Consider the following 16,953-nt stretch of genomic DNA (forward strand, 5'->3'; position numbering starts at 1 on the left):
GTGTTGAATACGTCACGACCGAATTCTTCAGTCCAAAAGGGAAACGAGTAGGTGTCGAGTCCGACAAGGACAAGTTTTCGATTTCCTCAACGATTCCAGGAAGAAGGATTTCGGCGGAAGTGATTTCGCCGAGCTGTTCTTCCTGGGGTCCTTCGTATTTGTGGGGTTGATCAGATGGCTAGAGAAGCCTCCTGATCCATTGGCGATGCAGACCCACGACCCGAAGACGAAGATGGTTCCGGCGTCGATCGCCGGGAAGCCAAAGTTGAAGGATGCCATCGAATTCTTCCGATGATCTTTGGCGAGAGGCCCCACAGTGGGTGCCAGCTGTCGGTGTTTTACCGTCGGGTTCTCCGAGGGGTATCCTGAGGAGAGTGGTTATGAGTAGGGACTCACTGAGATCAGAACGCGATGGTGTACGAGTAGTTACAGTAGAGGTAGGATGTACCCATGTAGTACTCCCTACTCTGGAATATTCCACACCCGTGAGCAATCCTACTGCTCCAGGTCTGACACCAGGACTCGCTCCTGGGAGCTCCACACCAAGCACGTCAGCGCCGCAGAGCGCGGCATCACCAGCGTCACCAGCATTCTATCTCCACCGAGCTCGAGCATGTCTGAGTTGCTGGATGCAGATCACGACGATGAAGCTCCTCTCCGGTTCCACACCATCGACAACGTGCTAGGGTCAGCCTCTCCACCAAGGCTTGCTGCACGTGAGCTGGAGGAGCGTCTCCTACTGGCAAGTGAGGCTGAGCCGGCGACATTTGAAGAGGCGCAGAAGTTCGAGAACTGGCACCACGCCATGCTGGATAAGTTCACCTCAATTGAGACCAACAACACTTGGGTTCTGGTCAATCCCCCTCCTGGAGTGCGGCCAATTGGTCTCAAGTGGGTGTTCAAGACCAGGAGAGATGAAGCTGGGTTGATCTCCAAGTACAAGGGTAGACTCGTCGCGAAAGGGAATGTGCAACGCCAAGGTGTTGATTTTGATAAAGTGTTTGCACCTGTGGCTCGGCTGGAATCTGTGAGGCTCTTGCTAGCATGTGCTGCAGCTAAGGGATGGCAGGTACACCACATGGATGTAAAGTCAGCCTTCCTGAATGGTGAACTGCTAGAGGATGTTTATGTAGAGCAACCTCCAGGATTTGTGAGGAAGGGGCAAGAACACAAGGTACTTCATCTGATCAAAGAACTGTATGGCTTTCGTCAAGCTCCTCGTGCCTGATACTCAAAGTTGGACGCCTCACTGCTAAAGCTTGGTTTCACCAGATGTACATCAGAACATGCTGTGTACCTACGAGGTCAGGGTGCTAGGAGGCTTATTGTTGGCGTGTATGTCGACGATCTGGTGATTACAGGAGGGAACCATCTCGACATTGACAAGTTCAAGCAAGAGATGAAGAGCACTTTCCAGATGAGTGACTCGGGGCTGTTGAAATACTAGTATAGTATACTGCCTTGGGCTGGAAGTGGCTCAAACCAAGGAAGGAATCACTGTAAGTCAGAGGGCATAAGCAGCTAAGATCCTTGAAGGTGCAGGACTTTCAGACTGCAATCCAAGTGAAACACCAATGGAGTCCAGATTGAAACTGAGTAAGAAAAGCTCTGCTCCTGCTGTTGATCATACTCAGTACAGATCCATTCTTGGCTCTCTGCGTTACTTGGTGAATTCTAGGCCAGATTTGGCATTTTCAGTGGGGTATGTGAGCAGGTTCATGGAGAATCCTACCTCTGAACACTTGACAGCAGTGAAGAGAATTCTGAGGTACATTTGCAGGAACTCTCCACTATGGCTGTTTCTATCAGAGGGAGTGGGAGGCAAGGCTGGTGGGATATAGTGACAGTGCCTTGCAGGGGACATTGACACAAGAAAGAGCACTTCTGGCGTCCTGTTCTTCCTCGGCAACAATGTCATCATCACCTCGTTCTCTCTTGTTCCAAGTGTTCGCGTGAGTTAGCCTAGTGTGTGCTCGCTGGGTGGCTGTACTTGGTCGCTAGGCTCATCAAGGTGGTCGCCGGGCACAGCGGCAACGTGGTCGCCGGCTCACCAACGTGATCGTCGGACCTAACAGAGATTAGCGGGCGGAGGCGGCAAGATTGAATCATAGGAGAAGGATCGCAGGTGGAGATTCAAACGGACGAATCACTACCGTCGGAGGTTTAACCAAAGAGGGAGGGCGACCATGTAGACGAAAAAACATCACCCTTAATCTTGTTTTAGTAGTAGTAGTAGAGATAGAGAAGAGAAGAAATGAATAATATAATATAATGAGTGGATAAAAATAATTACCATATGAATTATGATTTATGCTAAATTGTTGGTTAATATAAATATCTTGTCTCCTAGGTTCTTATATAATTATCACATGTCTATTATTGACTTATTGATATAAATATAAATTTACTATCTCATATTTTTTAAACACGAGTGTGCCACATATGGCTGCTCTGCTAGAAATTACTTGATTTTAAAATATGTGTGTGCCGCACACGGCACATGGGCTCTGGTAGTGCACTAAAAACATCCACAAAAGTGACAGCATCATAAACTTGCTGCCTGCATATATATATATATATATACACACACACACACGCACGCAGCTAGACGACGGCGGCTCCTAATGTGAGAGTCCTCATCTTCCGTTCGAGCCTTTCCCATGGCCTGCGGAACTCCACGTCCTCACGTCCCATGATGACGAGCCACCCGAGTTCTTTGACGTAAAAAGCCACCGTGTCAGCTTGGAACGGCACGGACTCCGGCATGGCCTCGCCCTTCTCGCCCCTCCACGCCGCCTCCATCATCGCCGCCAGGGCCTTCAGGATCGCCTTCAGCTGCAGCTTCGGCACCGGCATGAGCGGAGATCCGTTCTCATCCCCGCCGCCGGCGGGCCGCGCCCAGAACAGTGCCGAGTACCCTCCGGTGGGTTTGTCCGGGCGGCTGAACTTGTACTGGACTGGCGTCCCGCCGCCGCCGCCACATGTGTCCTGCGGCAGGCTGCCGTCGATGTTGCTGACGACCCGCTCGGGGTGATCAGAGCTCGGAACGAGGCGCAGCGTGGGGGCGTCGCCGTCGCAGTGGAACGCCGGGACGCCACCGCCGGAGACGTTGAAGATCTGCCACGGCCGGAAGCGCAGCGTTTTCGGTTCCTGCAGAGGATGAAATAAAAGAGCACAGGAATCGATCGATTGAGCTCCGTCAAGAAATAAATTCGAGTGTTGGATTTTCTTATTAGGCTGCAACATTTGTGAAATAGTAGAGAACAGACGCGTACCATCTTCTTCTCAGGGTTGTGGAACAAGTCGCCGAGAAAGTAGTCAACGTACGTGCCCTCATCAGCGGCTACAGCTCCGGCTATGGTGGTGGTGGGCATTACGGAGAGGAGAAGAAGGGCGACGAGCGCCATGAACGTGGTGGCTTCCCGGCCGCTCGGCATTGTTGTCCGGAGGAACTCGACGATCGAATAGATCGAGCAGCACGGCGGCGACGAGGCCGGGTCCGCTTTTGCGACGGCCGCGTGCGAGCCAGCGACTTTTGTTGGATGGTTTCCCGTTGGGCTACGGTGTCCGACGCAACGTGCATGTGGGAAACTACGAGTCAAGACTCAAGACGGTCTACAATACCCCTCCGAGTCGGACTAAAGTTATGTGCATCATCACCGAGTGTGGAGGTGACCCATTGGTTCAAAATTCAAACTCCGCGGGTTAGCTTCAACAGGAACTGGCACAATAATGTAAGGAGGCAACTACACGGGCATGCCTCTCCATACAATTTATTTTTGTTCAACTATGTTAGTTTGGAATATAACTCAGTCTTCCCTCCTGCACGATGCATGCGCCTTTCCAGTGTTAGAAAAAGGACGTGCCTTCCTCCCATCTTTCCCTATGTTGCATGATAAATCCCAACTCTAAAAAAATCAATAGTTCTACAACCATATATCCAAATCAAAATCCGATTATACAATTATGATCATTTTAACTAGAGCTTCAATATAAGCCCCCCTCCTGAATATGTTTTGCTCGCAATGGTAAAGTTACTTTTTCAAAAGCAAATCTTACTTCCTCTGCTATATATATAAAACTAGTGACAAGTTTCTTCCTATCATGTGTATACTATGAGCAAGTTACTTTCTACCACGAACCAGAAAGTTATATTTTCTAATATTAATATAGTTACATTTTCTAAATTAATATATTACAATGCTTGTGTTTTTTAACATTCACGAAGTATAAAATCTACTTTTTCAAAAAAAATCTTACTTCGTCTACCATATAAACTAGTCACAAGTTACTTCATCATGTATATTGTTGGTACGTTACTTTCTGTCACGAATTAGATTTTTCTAAAATTCATATACTACGATATAGCTTTTTCTTAACTTCACAAAGTATAAAGTTACTTTTCTTAATAAAGTCACAGATCATAAAAGTAAAATTTTGTAATATTAATGTGGTTAGAGAATTATAGCAAACAATTGTATTGGTAGGTGGATGTTTATTGCATGATGAGTGATAGGCAAATTTAGCAAGTCAACCGAGCATTTTTACTTGTGTATATTGGTATTCTTCTACTCTACATAAGCAATTTTTTTTGTCCATAAAAATTATTGTTGAAGTATATGTGACGTCTGATTGAAAGTCTTTTCAGAATTTGAAATTGATGGCCGATTCAAGAACTATAATTCTTTAAGTTTTGAATAATTGCTCGCGTGCATGTACTTTCGTGGGAGATAGGAATCCTCCTATCACAATTAGAATTCAATGCGATGTATACTAAAAGAGAAATGAGAGTATAAGGCAATTCGAGATGATGTGGTCTAGTCTACTTGATGATGCATGTGTGAGCCAATCGATGCAAAGAAGGGCTGTTTGGATGGAGCCTAGCAGGCAGCTTGCCGCCCAGGCAGCGATCCTGGCCCCACGCGACCGAAATCGGATGCCTGGGCTCGCTGCCTGCACCACGCAGTTTTGCCAGGTGTTAGACGCCTTTTCTGGTGAACACACGAACGCGCTAGATCACGTGGTGCCAGGAGGGGCTCCTTGCAGCACCCCTATGGAGCGGTCAGACCGGTCAGAGGAACTGGTCAAACTGGTTGTCGTGCAGAATGGTGACGATCCAACGAACGCTCACCCGGGAGGGACCCGTTGGGGCAAGCACGCGTAGGGTTGCCCTAAGCTTGGCGGGCCAGTTAGGGCGTCTTCAAACGCCATAGAGACGAGAGAATAACAGCATATCGAGGTTGGAAAAGTAGGGTAACGAGGAAGAAACGTAAAAACAATAAAAGTAGATTGATTTGGTAGATTTGATTGGGTTAGATTCCTCAATCGGCCATGACCCTTTATATTTATAGGATGGAGAGTTCTGTACCCGTGGGAGGTCGAAAATACATAAAAACCGAACTATAATCAACTTACAACTCTAATTCAGACTAAACTGCTAAAAACCAGTCAAACCGGTTACCAAATCTGGTTAAACCGGATTTACTACGGCGCACAGCAGCTAAAACCGGTCAGATCGGTGACCAAATCCGGTCTGACCGGATTTACCCAGACAGGAAAACTTTGAAGTGCCATATCTCCTATGTCTGGACTGCAAATTAGGCGATCCGTATATCTGTTTCGATCGTCTCGACAAGGGCATCATCTTGGTGCACTCAAACTCATGATTTGACCTCATCTTAATGTTGTTTTGAGTCATTCTTCATCTCATTGATGAAATCATATCCAAAATATACCAAAACGATCTTTATGTCCTGCACAATAGTTATACATGCCAAACTTGCAAAATAATAGGGGCTAATATTGAATTGGTTATTTTGGCATTTATCTTGCTTGCTTTAGATCATGCCAGTTTGAGTGTCAATATATGCCCCCCTGTTTCTTGGTAAAACTTGCGTACCAAGAAACATTCCCAACGATCAAAATTGCTTAGGGACGATGACAAATAATACATCGGCCATATATTTCTTTTCTATACTTGTTAGGCATGCTAATAGAGCCAAAATAAGGAACTAGCAAATACAACAATTTATGGTTTAAAATCAGCAAATTATTTCAGCTTTTAAATTCCTTAGCACATCTAATAACAGAAATCCTGATACGGCCAATGCAGCCGATTATTCAAATCATGGCCCCTTGGTAAGGTATAAGTATGAGATTGATAATCATAACATGGCAACCAAGGATTATATCAAAACCATGAATTTTAATTGGGTATACCTGAATATACATTCCATGGCACATGCATCAACGGAATAAATGATGAAGACCAACATGATAACCGTTGACGCTTTCTTGATCTTGGTGGTGAAGAATTCCTTCTTCGTTTGCCTTTCAGTTGATTGCTTTGTTTTTGTTCAGATATCTTGTATTTATCCAGAAGCTCCTCAAAGGTTAGCTTGGTTTTATTTTTTGCACCACCAGAATTCCTAGGTTCAGACCGGGCGGACCGGTCGGACGAACCGGCTGGGCCGGTCTTGTCAAAACCGATATGATTGCTCTTATCTTGCCCCCCAGCCGAACTTAAACATTGTTCGACTATATTTTTTGAATCATGATCATCATTGGGGAAATTTTTTCCAATTGAGCTATCCGATTGCTCTTCAACAACCGACTTTTCTTTATCTAGTGTCAAATTTGAATTTTTATTTAATCTACCATCCCTTTTGACACAGTAGACTTGTTTGATCACCTTATGTTTCTTTTTCTGCACAGGCCGATTTTTAGGATCAAAACAGCCATTATTCGTAGGTGATGGCTTAATAATTGCCGGCTCTCTATAGGTAATATAATTTGGGCACAAATACGTAGGGAGGGACGGCATATATGAATTATAAAACCATGGTGCACAAGAATAAGACAAACTGAAATCAGCACCCCATGGCATATTCATAGGGAATCCATATGACGAAAACAGCATTGACATAAGAGTATAATTCCATTGCCGATTTTGATTATAGAATTTTTGTTTTGGAACAAATTTTGATTGCTTGGAATTTTTAGCCTGACTAGCATGTTTGATATCCTTTTATTTGGAGGATTTAGCCGAAAGCTTCTTATTTGGCTTCGGCTTTTCTTTTTCATACTTATGACGGATTTTGGATTCAACAATTTTCCAAACACCAATCTCAGGTCTCTTGGGCTTAACCATCTTTGGCTTTGATTTATTTTGCGGAACCGCGGGAGAGGCGGATAGACCGGTTGTGGTACAACCAACGCCTTTGCCTTTGTTTTGTTGCCCCCGGAGCATAGAAGTACTATAATTAGTTTCTGTATACTTGCTAGGAGAATTTGGTTCAACAATTTTGGCTTGAGACGGCCGAATTGTATCTTGACGAGCAACATCAGGCAAACTTTTGCAAGGATTGTTAGCCGGCGTTTCAATAACCAACTTTTGAACAACAGGAGCTTGAATTGAACTATTTTCTTGATCAATCAAATCTTTAATAATACTAGATACAATATCCGATAAATTACCTGAAGATCGCATCTACATCAATATGTCAATGGTGGATGGTATTTGCCACTCCTTTATCACCTTGACTCCTTGCTTTGTTGTATGGCAATGGGACAAGAATAACCTTTTGACTGCCCCATTGTGTTATCGCTTATACTCCTCAAGTAGCTTATCATGCATCGCCATATTGCTAGGGACAAATCGGCCATGACAACTTGATTTTCTTCCCAGTGATGTCGCCAATTTGTGTTGACGCCTTTTCTGGTCAACACACGAATGCGCTAGATCGTGCGGTGGGAGGAGGGGCTCCTTGCAGCGCCTCCTGCATAGAGCGGTCAGACCGGTCGCCATGCAGAATGGTGATGATCCGACGAACGCTCACCCGGGAGGGACCCTGTCGGGGCAAGCGCGCGTAGGGTTGCCCTAGGCTCGGCGGGCCAGCTAGGGCGTCTTCAAATGCCATGGAGACGAGAAAAGAACAACATGTCGAAGTTGGAAAAGTAGGGTAATGAGGAAGAAAGGTAAAAACGATAAAAGTAGATTGATTTGATAAATTTGATTGGGTTGGATCCCTCAATAGGCCATGACCCTTTATATTTATATGGTGGAAAGGTCTGTACCCGTGGGAGGTCGAAAATACATCACAACTCTAATTCAGACTAAACTGCTAAAAATCGGTCAGACCGGTTACCAAATCCGGTCAGACCGGATTTACTACGGCGCACAGCAGATAAAACCGGTCAGACCGGTGACCACTCAGACAGGGAAACTTTCAAGTGCCATATCTCCTATGTCTGGACTGCAAATTAGGCGATCCGTATATCCGTTTTGATCATCTCGACAAGGGCCTCATTTTGGTGCACTCAAACTCATGATTTGACCTCATCTTAATGCTGTTTTGAGTCATTCTTTATCTCATTGATGAAATCATGTCCAAAATATCCAAAAACGATCTTTATGTCCTCCACAATAGTTATACATGCCAAACTTGCAAAATAATAGGAGTTAATATTGAATTGGTTATTTTGGCCTTTATCCTGCTTGCTTTAGATCATGCCAATTTTGAGTGTCAACACCAGGTCTCCAAGCAAAAAAGCCCTCAGAGTGCATGGTATGTTATGAATGCTTCGGTGTGCATGTGTTTGCGGCAGTAGAAGATAAGATCAGGTTCCGATCCATTCGTGACCATGTATAAACTGATATAATGTTTTAGAATTTGAATCTTAATCAAATGCTAAATAAGAGGTGACCAATAAAACTGCCTACGCGCGCGGACACATAAGTTCCATTCCTTTTGGGAATGGGAGTTTGTGGCTGGCACTAGTGGTAGTTAACGAGTTACAAGAAATATATTGGACGCGATCCATCAGATGGCAATTGTTTTATATTTTCTGCAGCTGCACATGTGCACACATGTTCATTTGGAGCAGGCAGCTTTCATATGTGTCCTTTTTGAAGCTAATAAATTAAATTGATTCCAAAGAGGATATGTATATGCATTCTTAGTCGTTGGCGCAGCTGGGACCATAGTTAGACAATATTCATTACAAAGATAATTATTCAAATATATCAAGGAACACGTTTTTTAACTATATATTCAACTTATACTAGAAAAGTGTTTTCCCTTAGCAACGGATGTATTTTATGAATGCTTCGTGTGCGTGTGCTTGGGTGGTAGATAAGATCAGAGGTTCCACTCGAGACCATGTATAAACTGACACTATACTAGAAAACACGCCATGAGCACCAGTTGGAGAGAGCCTTATACCAGTTTTGCAACCGGTACTGTGAAACTCGAGACGAAAAGTTTTAGTCTTTGTCACTGGGTAAAACACCCGGTAGCTAAGGCTCTTATCAGCACCAAGTTAAGGTTCCACCCGGAACCAATGCAGTTTTGGCCAAAAAAATATTAAATCTACGAAGAGGCTCGCACATGCGCAAGTATCTAAATTTAAATCAAATGCTATACAAGTTTGCAGATATTTTCAAAATTTTGCTACAGATGCAAGTATTTTTTTAGTATTTAAATTTAATCAAATGCTATGCAAGTGGTAACCGATAAAACTGCTGAGGCTGATACTTAAGTTCCAATCTTTTTTCGGAAACGGGGAGTTTGTGGCTAGCGCTAGTGTTGGTTTCTAGTTACAAGAAACATATTGGTCGCAATCCATCAGATGGCAACTGTTTTTTATTTTCTGCAGCTACACATGTGAACACATGTTTGAGCAGGCAGCTTCCATATGTGTGCTTTTTGAAGCTAAACTAAAGAAATTTCAAAGAGAATATATACGCTCAGTGTTCAAAAGTTAGATCAGTAAATTTCATCAAAGTGACATGATCGCGTACCCTAATGATGACATCTATTTTACAACAGTCGTTATTTTAGGGCTTTTACAGTAGTCATTTTGTTTTCACAACCGTGGCCGTGGGAACCATGAAACAGCACAAAACCACTATTAAAGAATCGTCCACACGTGTGACACACTGTGGGCTCGCTCCGCAGTGCGCCCTATTATTAAGGAATCATCCACACGTGTGACTGTGGGCTCGCTCCGCGGTGCGCCCTTCTCACACCGCTCCACTACCTCCCACCCCGTCCCCATCTCCCGCACTCTGCTCTCCACCACCGCCGCGTGGGTATCCCTGCCCGTGATCCATCCCCAGCCGTCGCCCACGCACCTGACCACAATCCAATCAACATGCACCATTCAAAATTCAAATATCCCCCGACCAGTTCTGCCGCCGTCATCACCCCCCCCAAGACCCCTATGCCCTGGTGTTCAAGGCTTGACATCACCCCACGGGGAGGACCACCACCGCACGGGGTGCCGTCGTCATGTCGGGTATTTGGGATACCCAAAGCATGGGATGAACAGACACACGCCCGAGTCAACCTAAAAGGACAACGCGTCAAGCCTGCTCATTCCGATCCCTGTGGGAGGGCTATGCCTCGCCTGACATCTACAGAAGGGCTCCGCCTTGTCCGACCTCTACGGAAGGGCTCTGCCTCGCCCGACCTCTGACAAGAGGGCCGCCTCGCGCCAAACCTCTGATTGGAGGGTGGCCTCGCGACCGACCTCTGATCGGATGGCTGCCTTCCGCTTGTCCCCTAGGAAGGGTCCACAGTGACCCATCTCGTCCGCACACCGACAAGGAAACAGATGAGGAGGGAGATGGGACACTTGCCGACATGGTGAACAGTGGAGTGCACGCCCCACGTCGCCTATGCAGCAATAGGGTAGGGTAGAGGTGTGCGCCGCTTGTATGGGAGGACGCCACGTCCCCCGTTCCGCGGACCTCGCGATGAGAAGGCCCCGGACGCGTAGGAGGACGGTGATGGCGGGACCCACGGGGTTCATGAGCGACGACGACCATGACATTGGCAGGACAAGTGGGTCCCCTATCCAAGTGAGTTCTGCGGGATCTCAAAACATGTTTTCTAACTATATCCAACCTACTCCCTCCATCCAGAAAAACAAGTCACTCTAGGATTCAAAATTTGTCCCAAAAAACAAGTCATCCTACCCTATTTAGAAAGTGCATGTGCATGCAAGAATCAATTAGTGCCAAATATGGATAATAAGTAGGGGCAAATATAGTCATTTTACGTTCTTGTTAATATATTCTAGAATTCCTAGGATGACTTGTTTTTTGGGACGGAGGGAGTATAGTAGAAAAGTATTTTCCCATAGCCATGGATGCATGCATGTTATGAATGTTTCGTGTCCATGTGCTTGCTATATTAGAAAGATCAGTTTCCATTCCAGACCATGTAGTATAAACTGCTAAATTTTTTTAGAATTTAACTTTAAATCAAATGGTATATAAGAGGCGACCAATAAAACGCGCGGCTACATAAGTTCCAATCCTTTTCGGGCTGGTCGCAATCCATCAGATGGCAACTGTTTTTTTATTTTCTGCAGCTGCACATGTGCACACATGTTCGTTTGGAGCAGGAGCTTTCATATGTGTCCTTTCTGAAGCTAAATTAAATGAATTTCAAAGAGAATACGTATACATACAGTGTTCAAAAGTTAGATCGGCAAATTTTGACTTGAAAGTGGCATCATCGAGGACCCTAGCCGTTTTCTTATCACAGCAGTGGGCGTGCACCAGCGGCACAAAACTACTATTACAAAAAGTGTTTATAAGGGACAGATAAAGTAGTATTTTTGGGATAGATATACCAAGAGTTTCTACTTTTCACAGCTAAAAATAAGGTATCTGTAGGAGTACGATGGCCCATAAAAGTTGATTTAAAAAATTAAACAGAATAAAAATTTGCTAAAACTTTATGATCATTGGTCCAGCCTGGGTTGATGAAGTATTCCTCGGACAACATCTATATAAAGAGGCTCTATACCTACAGATGGATCACTACAATAGAAAACGGCAGCAGTAGCATAGAACCATGGCGCTCGCAGGCCAGGCCTTGCTTGACGCTCAGCTTGATCTCTGGCAAAACATATTTGCCTATGTCAAATCCATGGCCCTCAAATCTGCCATAGACCTCCGCATCGCCGAGACCATCCAACACCATGGAGGCGGCGCCACCCTAGCCCAAATAGCCACCAGAGCTATGGTCCCTCCGGCCAAGATCCCCTGCTTGAGCCGCCTCATGCGTGTGCTCACGGCCACTGGTGTCTTCAATGCCCAACAGGCACCACCGGGCATCAGCAGCTGCGAGCAGCTCCTGTACACGCTCACACCAATGTCCCGCCTCCTTGTCGGCTCACGGAACCAGGTCCCCATCACCACCATGCTACTCCAATCAACCCTCGTCTCCTCCTTGTTTGAGCTTGGCGGGTGGCTTCGGCGTGAGCTGCCCGAACCATGCATGTTCCAGCTGAGGAACGATCGCACACTTTGGGAGCTAGCCGACAGTGACCCAGCGTTCAACGCGCTCTTCAACAACGGGATGAACTCAGACACTGAACTCATCATGGACATTGTTGTCAATGAGTTCGGGGAGGTATTCCACGGGGCAGACTCATTGATCGACGTCGCAGGGGGACATGGCGGCGCGGCACATGCCATCGTGAAGGCGTTCCCGCATCTGAAATGCAGTGTGCTAGAACTTGGCCATGTTGTTGCAGATGCTCCCAACGACACCAGCGTGCACTATATCGCTGGCGACATGTTTGAGACTGTGCCACCAGCGAGCATGATATTCCTCAAGGTATGTGGTCGTGTAGCACGTTATCAGACCAGTCGGCTGGTCCGGGTTATTTTTGCTTTTGAAATGCTTCTGCTTCTAAATATTAACAACATAAATATGATTCTTTTCAATTTTCAGCTTCTCTGCACTTAATTAATGACATAATCTTTTATAAGATAAATATGACTTTTTTTCTTTTTTTCTCGTAGTGGGTCTTGCATGACTGGGGCGATGAAGAATGTGTTAAGATATTGAAGAACTGCAAAAAAGCTATTCCTCCAAGAGACGAAGGAGGAAAGTTGGTAATCATAGATATTGTGATTGGTGCAGGACAGTCTGAAAAGAAGCGGAGAGAGATGCAGGTCGTCTTTGATCTGTTCATCATGTTTATCAACGGCACTGAGAGAGATGAGAACCAGTGGAAGAAGATCTTCTTCGAAGCAGGATTCCACGACTACAAGATAACACCGGTTCTTGGCGTTCGGTCAATCATCGAGGTCTACCCATGACATTCATGCAATATATCTGCATCTTTTCCAATACCATGGTGAACCAGATCAGAGCTTATATGGGGTGGATATGTAGTTTTAAATAAGTTTGCGTGTTGGCAGACTGGTGCTTGTATTGCTTCTTGCATGCTATACGACCGTGCATACGTACTTCCTTCATCCAAAATTACAATTCGTGTTAGCTTATTTAGATACATAGATTTTGCTATGTATCTAGACAGTGTATGTTCAGGTGTGTGTACGTAGGACGAGTTTTATCTACACTCCGTTATATATATAATGGAGGTAGCACAGCTTATATGTGTATTTGTTTCCCTTTAATTATGAAACTGCGAATGCTTGTCTATCATGCACCTTATGTCGAATGCGGTACATGTCGGACTTAGCAGATGAGATTAGCAAATGCTAACCATCTCCAAGAGCCTTTGTAAAACATGTTAACCAGATAAAAATAGCAAAACTTGGGTAAAAATCGGATCCAACAGTCTCTTCAGAATCTTCTCCTCGCTATCCAGCTCTGCATCCAGCACTCTTCTCTAGTCATCTTTCGCGAGGCCCTTCCGCTCGCCATCTGCTTGTCCCGTGCGCTTTGTCCTCCTCCAGCGCGCCAGGTTCTCCTCCCAGAGGCCTAGCTCGCCATCGTCCCGTGCGGTGCTGGAGGCGGCGGTGGGGCCGAATCGGTGGTGGCTTGTGGCAGAAGGAGGAAGATGACGGCAGTGAGGCAATTCCGGTGGAGAGTTTGACTCGGGAACGGCTCAAAAGAATTTGTGGCTGGCTTGTGATAGTGTGGCTGCAAGGAATCGGATAGGAATGGATCGATGGTGATGAATTTCAGCAACAAAGGGAGCTCAGCAAAAAGAGGGACCAACCGGCGGGAGGTTGAAGATGACTGTCTCAATGTGGCTTTTATTTGATTTCGTACCGCCAACATGGGCCACCTCATGCTTTGTAACACCCAAAATTCAAATTGAGTTTGAAATCAAAATAAATTTTTTGTTCAAATGAAGTTTGTGTTAAAAAAAATAAAAAAAGAAAACTTTCTTCTCTCCTCAAACCAGCCCAGCCCACCCTCCTCCTCTCCTCCTTTTCTTTCCCTGCGCGGCCCAGTCAGCCCAACAAGGCCAACCCGGCCCATCCCACCTCTCCCTCTCTCCCCGTCACCGCCAGCTTGGTCCCATGCGTCAGATCCTCCTTCCTCCTCTCGCCCTCTCACCTCCCCGTGTCATGGTGCCACCGGCCGAGCTCAGTGGAGCACTAGCTCCACCTCCCCGCATCCCTCTTCCGTTTCTTTTCCTTCCCACTGCAAACGGCCACGCCACCATGCGCCATTCATTGACATTGGTGCCGCACCAATGAGCTCCACCCTCTCCTCTCCCTGCTGACCTATCTGCTCCCACACCCGCCCTATAAAAGGCACCAGAGCCCCGCCACACCTCCTTTCCTCGCTCTCGATCTTGCTCTGCTTGCTACCTCTGCTCAGCGCCTCCACGCTCGGTTGCGCCGTCGATCTGCCATCTCACTACATCCCAGACGACTACGACCACTGCCGGAGCTTCGCCTTGGGTCAAGCCTCGTCACTGTTGGTCCTATGTAACGTCACGAATAAAATCTGGAAGCGCACGGATACCGCTGTAGCTTTCACCCAAGAGTATTCCAGGATATCATATACACTGAGGAACGTGAGTACACTATCTACGAGTTTAGGATCATCCAAGGACACACACTGGTGTAAGAGAGATAGGATACAGAGTACTTCCTAAGATTTAGAATCTACGTTTAGAAGAAGAGATCCCTCTCCTTATACTTCGAGCAACTGGTTTCAACTGGCTTATACAAGCCAGTAGCTCCAATAATAATGCTTTATCCGGTATCTGAATGTGGAGGGTTATTAGGGATCGAACAGGGCTGTCACCTCCTGCCGGCTACCTCTTAATCTGTGGGCGTATAAGACAACTAAGTGGTAAACTCTAGCCTAGACACCACGTCTACGCTCTACCGTATTAATCCTAACCCTGGCCAAGATTATCCTTCTCTAACTGGAATCTTAAGCTAGGATCATATATTACTTTAAGCATACTCTCAATTCAATATAAGACAGAAGAAATAACATGCAACTAAAATCTAATTCTAAATAAGAAAGTCTCGAACACTTACAACCGAATAAGCATCTATTGAGGTACAAGCGGAGAAGAGTGCCAAAAAACCCGGCAGTTCCCCGACTCCTCCTCACTCTCCTCCTAATCTTCTACACCCCTGGGCTGCATAAAGCATCTAGGATGAAGATCTCCAAGCTCCAAATGAGGAGAAGGTGAAGGTGAGGTGTGTGGTGTGTGTGTTTCTCCCCCCCTATATTTATAGGAGGGAGCCACGGCTAAGGGGAGCTCCATCTGCAGGTGTACCTCCAAGAACCGACTTCATCGTTCAATGAGGAGCCTCCACATGGAACCTAAAGGCGGTGGGGCCTATGGGCTGGTCGGCCGACCACCCAGTGGGCCCACCGACCTTCCCCTTTTGTCCCGTGGGCTGTTCTCTGGGCCCACTTGTCATTGGCTTGTGTCTTAACTTTTGTCATGTCGATTTCTTGCTCTGGTGAGCCCCCCAATCCATGTTTTGACACGTGTCGCGTCCTAATTGGCCGGAACATCGTGTCTTGGATCATGCCACACCGTTTTGCTACAAATTTAGCATAAAATCACCTGCACGCATTCTCAAACACCATCTGTGGAATTTGTTAGTAAATAAAGCTATCCTAGCATGTATTCCACATTATGGTTGAGTTTTATGCCGGAGTTGACGGTCAGAATAGGTCGTTAGTGACCATTAATAGGGTCCCCCACACTTGGCCCTTTGCTCGTCTCGAGTAAAGGTCAAGACTGAGGTGCCTTGGCCTGTCCTTGATAGAACATCCTGCACAAAAGTTATTCCATACCTTGCTTTTGCTTGTGAACTTGAGTGTGTCTACCATGATGTCTGTAATTGTTGAAGAACAGAATGAACCTTGCCTCAGGTGCCATCTTGCCATGCTACCAAACTTGGGGTTTTTTGCAAGAATTTTCATAAAGAAAGTGTTCATGGTCTTACTCTCGTTCATAGGTCTCTCAATATCACTCATGCGTATCTTCTTACCAGGGCTTGCCTCTACTCTGCCTTACTGATATGGCTGGCATATGTGGAGTTTGGAAAGGGAGTAAAAAGGCATATGCTTGACTCAAATCCGTTGCAAGATCAAAGATTGGATCCATAGGTATAATACTTATATCTGTGAACTGATTAGGTTAGTGCACAGATAATTACATGCTCCTTTCATGTCTGACTTTATTTATTGGGTCATGCTTCTTTGGCATGCCATCTCTTCCTCTCCCCCTCTCTCTCTCTCTCTCTCTCTCTCTCTCTCTCTCTCTCTTTGGGTCATGCTTCTTTGGCATGCCATCTCTTCCTCTCTTTTTTTTGTGACTATTGTCAGACAATATTTAAGGAGCATTGGTCTTCATCTATGCATACAACCTTTAATCAAGAACGTGAATAAAGTAAAACTATGATGGGTCACAAAATTTGATCGAGCTCAACACATAGTCAAGAGACATATGCAAATGATTTTCAAGTGGGAAACATCATATGGCTCTGGTAGGAAAGCATACATGGAGGTAAACATATCAACATGAAAGGATGAACAGCTTTGAACCAAACATATCACGTTAGTCAATAATTAAGCATCATGGGGTCCTATAAGATTTGGTTCACAAACTCAAGCGCAACATGAAACAACATTTATGCAAGCGTTCATCAAGAACTCCTTTTAGCATATGCTTAAACAATTTTTTGGATATTTA

General features: G+C 45.6%; 1 protein-coding gene across 1 annotated transcript; it reads left to right on the forward strand.

Moving 5' to 3' along the window:
* Nucleotides 1-11,819: 11,819 nt before the first annotated feature.
* LOC120644483 (O-methyltransferase ZRP4-like) lies at nt 11,820-13,472 on the forward strand. The gene is made up of 2 exons (XM_039921110.1): nt 11,820-12,635; nt 12,824-13,472. The coding sequence occupies exons 1-2, from the start codon at nt 11,868-11,870 to the stop codon at nt 13,121-13,123; spliced, it is 1,068 nt and encodes a 355-aa protein (XP_039777044.1). The 5' UTR covers nt 11,820-11,867; the 3' UTR covers nt 13,124-13,472.
* Nucleotides 13,473-16,953: the final 3,481 nt, after the last annotated feature.

The sequence above is a fragment of the Panicum virgatum genome, chromosome 8K (genome assembly GCF_016808335.1).
Source record: "Panicum virgatum strain AP13 chromosome 8K, P.virgatum_v5, whole genome shotgun sequence".
Lineage (NCBI taxonomy): Eukaryota > Viridiplantae > Streptophyta > Magnoliopsida > Poales > Poaceae > Panicum > Panicum virgatum.

What these genes read in the sequence shown, in the direction of transcription:
- LOC120644483 (XM_039921110.1), top strand. Translation starts at nt 11,868, where the DNA reads ATGGCGCTCGCAGGCCAGGCCTTGCTTGACGCTCAGCTTGATCTCTGG. An exon ending in CGAGCATGATATTCCTCAAG is followed by an intron (nt 12,636 to 12,823) that starts GTATGTGGTCGT and finishes TTTTTCTCGTAG; the next exon opens with TGGGTCTTGCATGACTGGGG.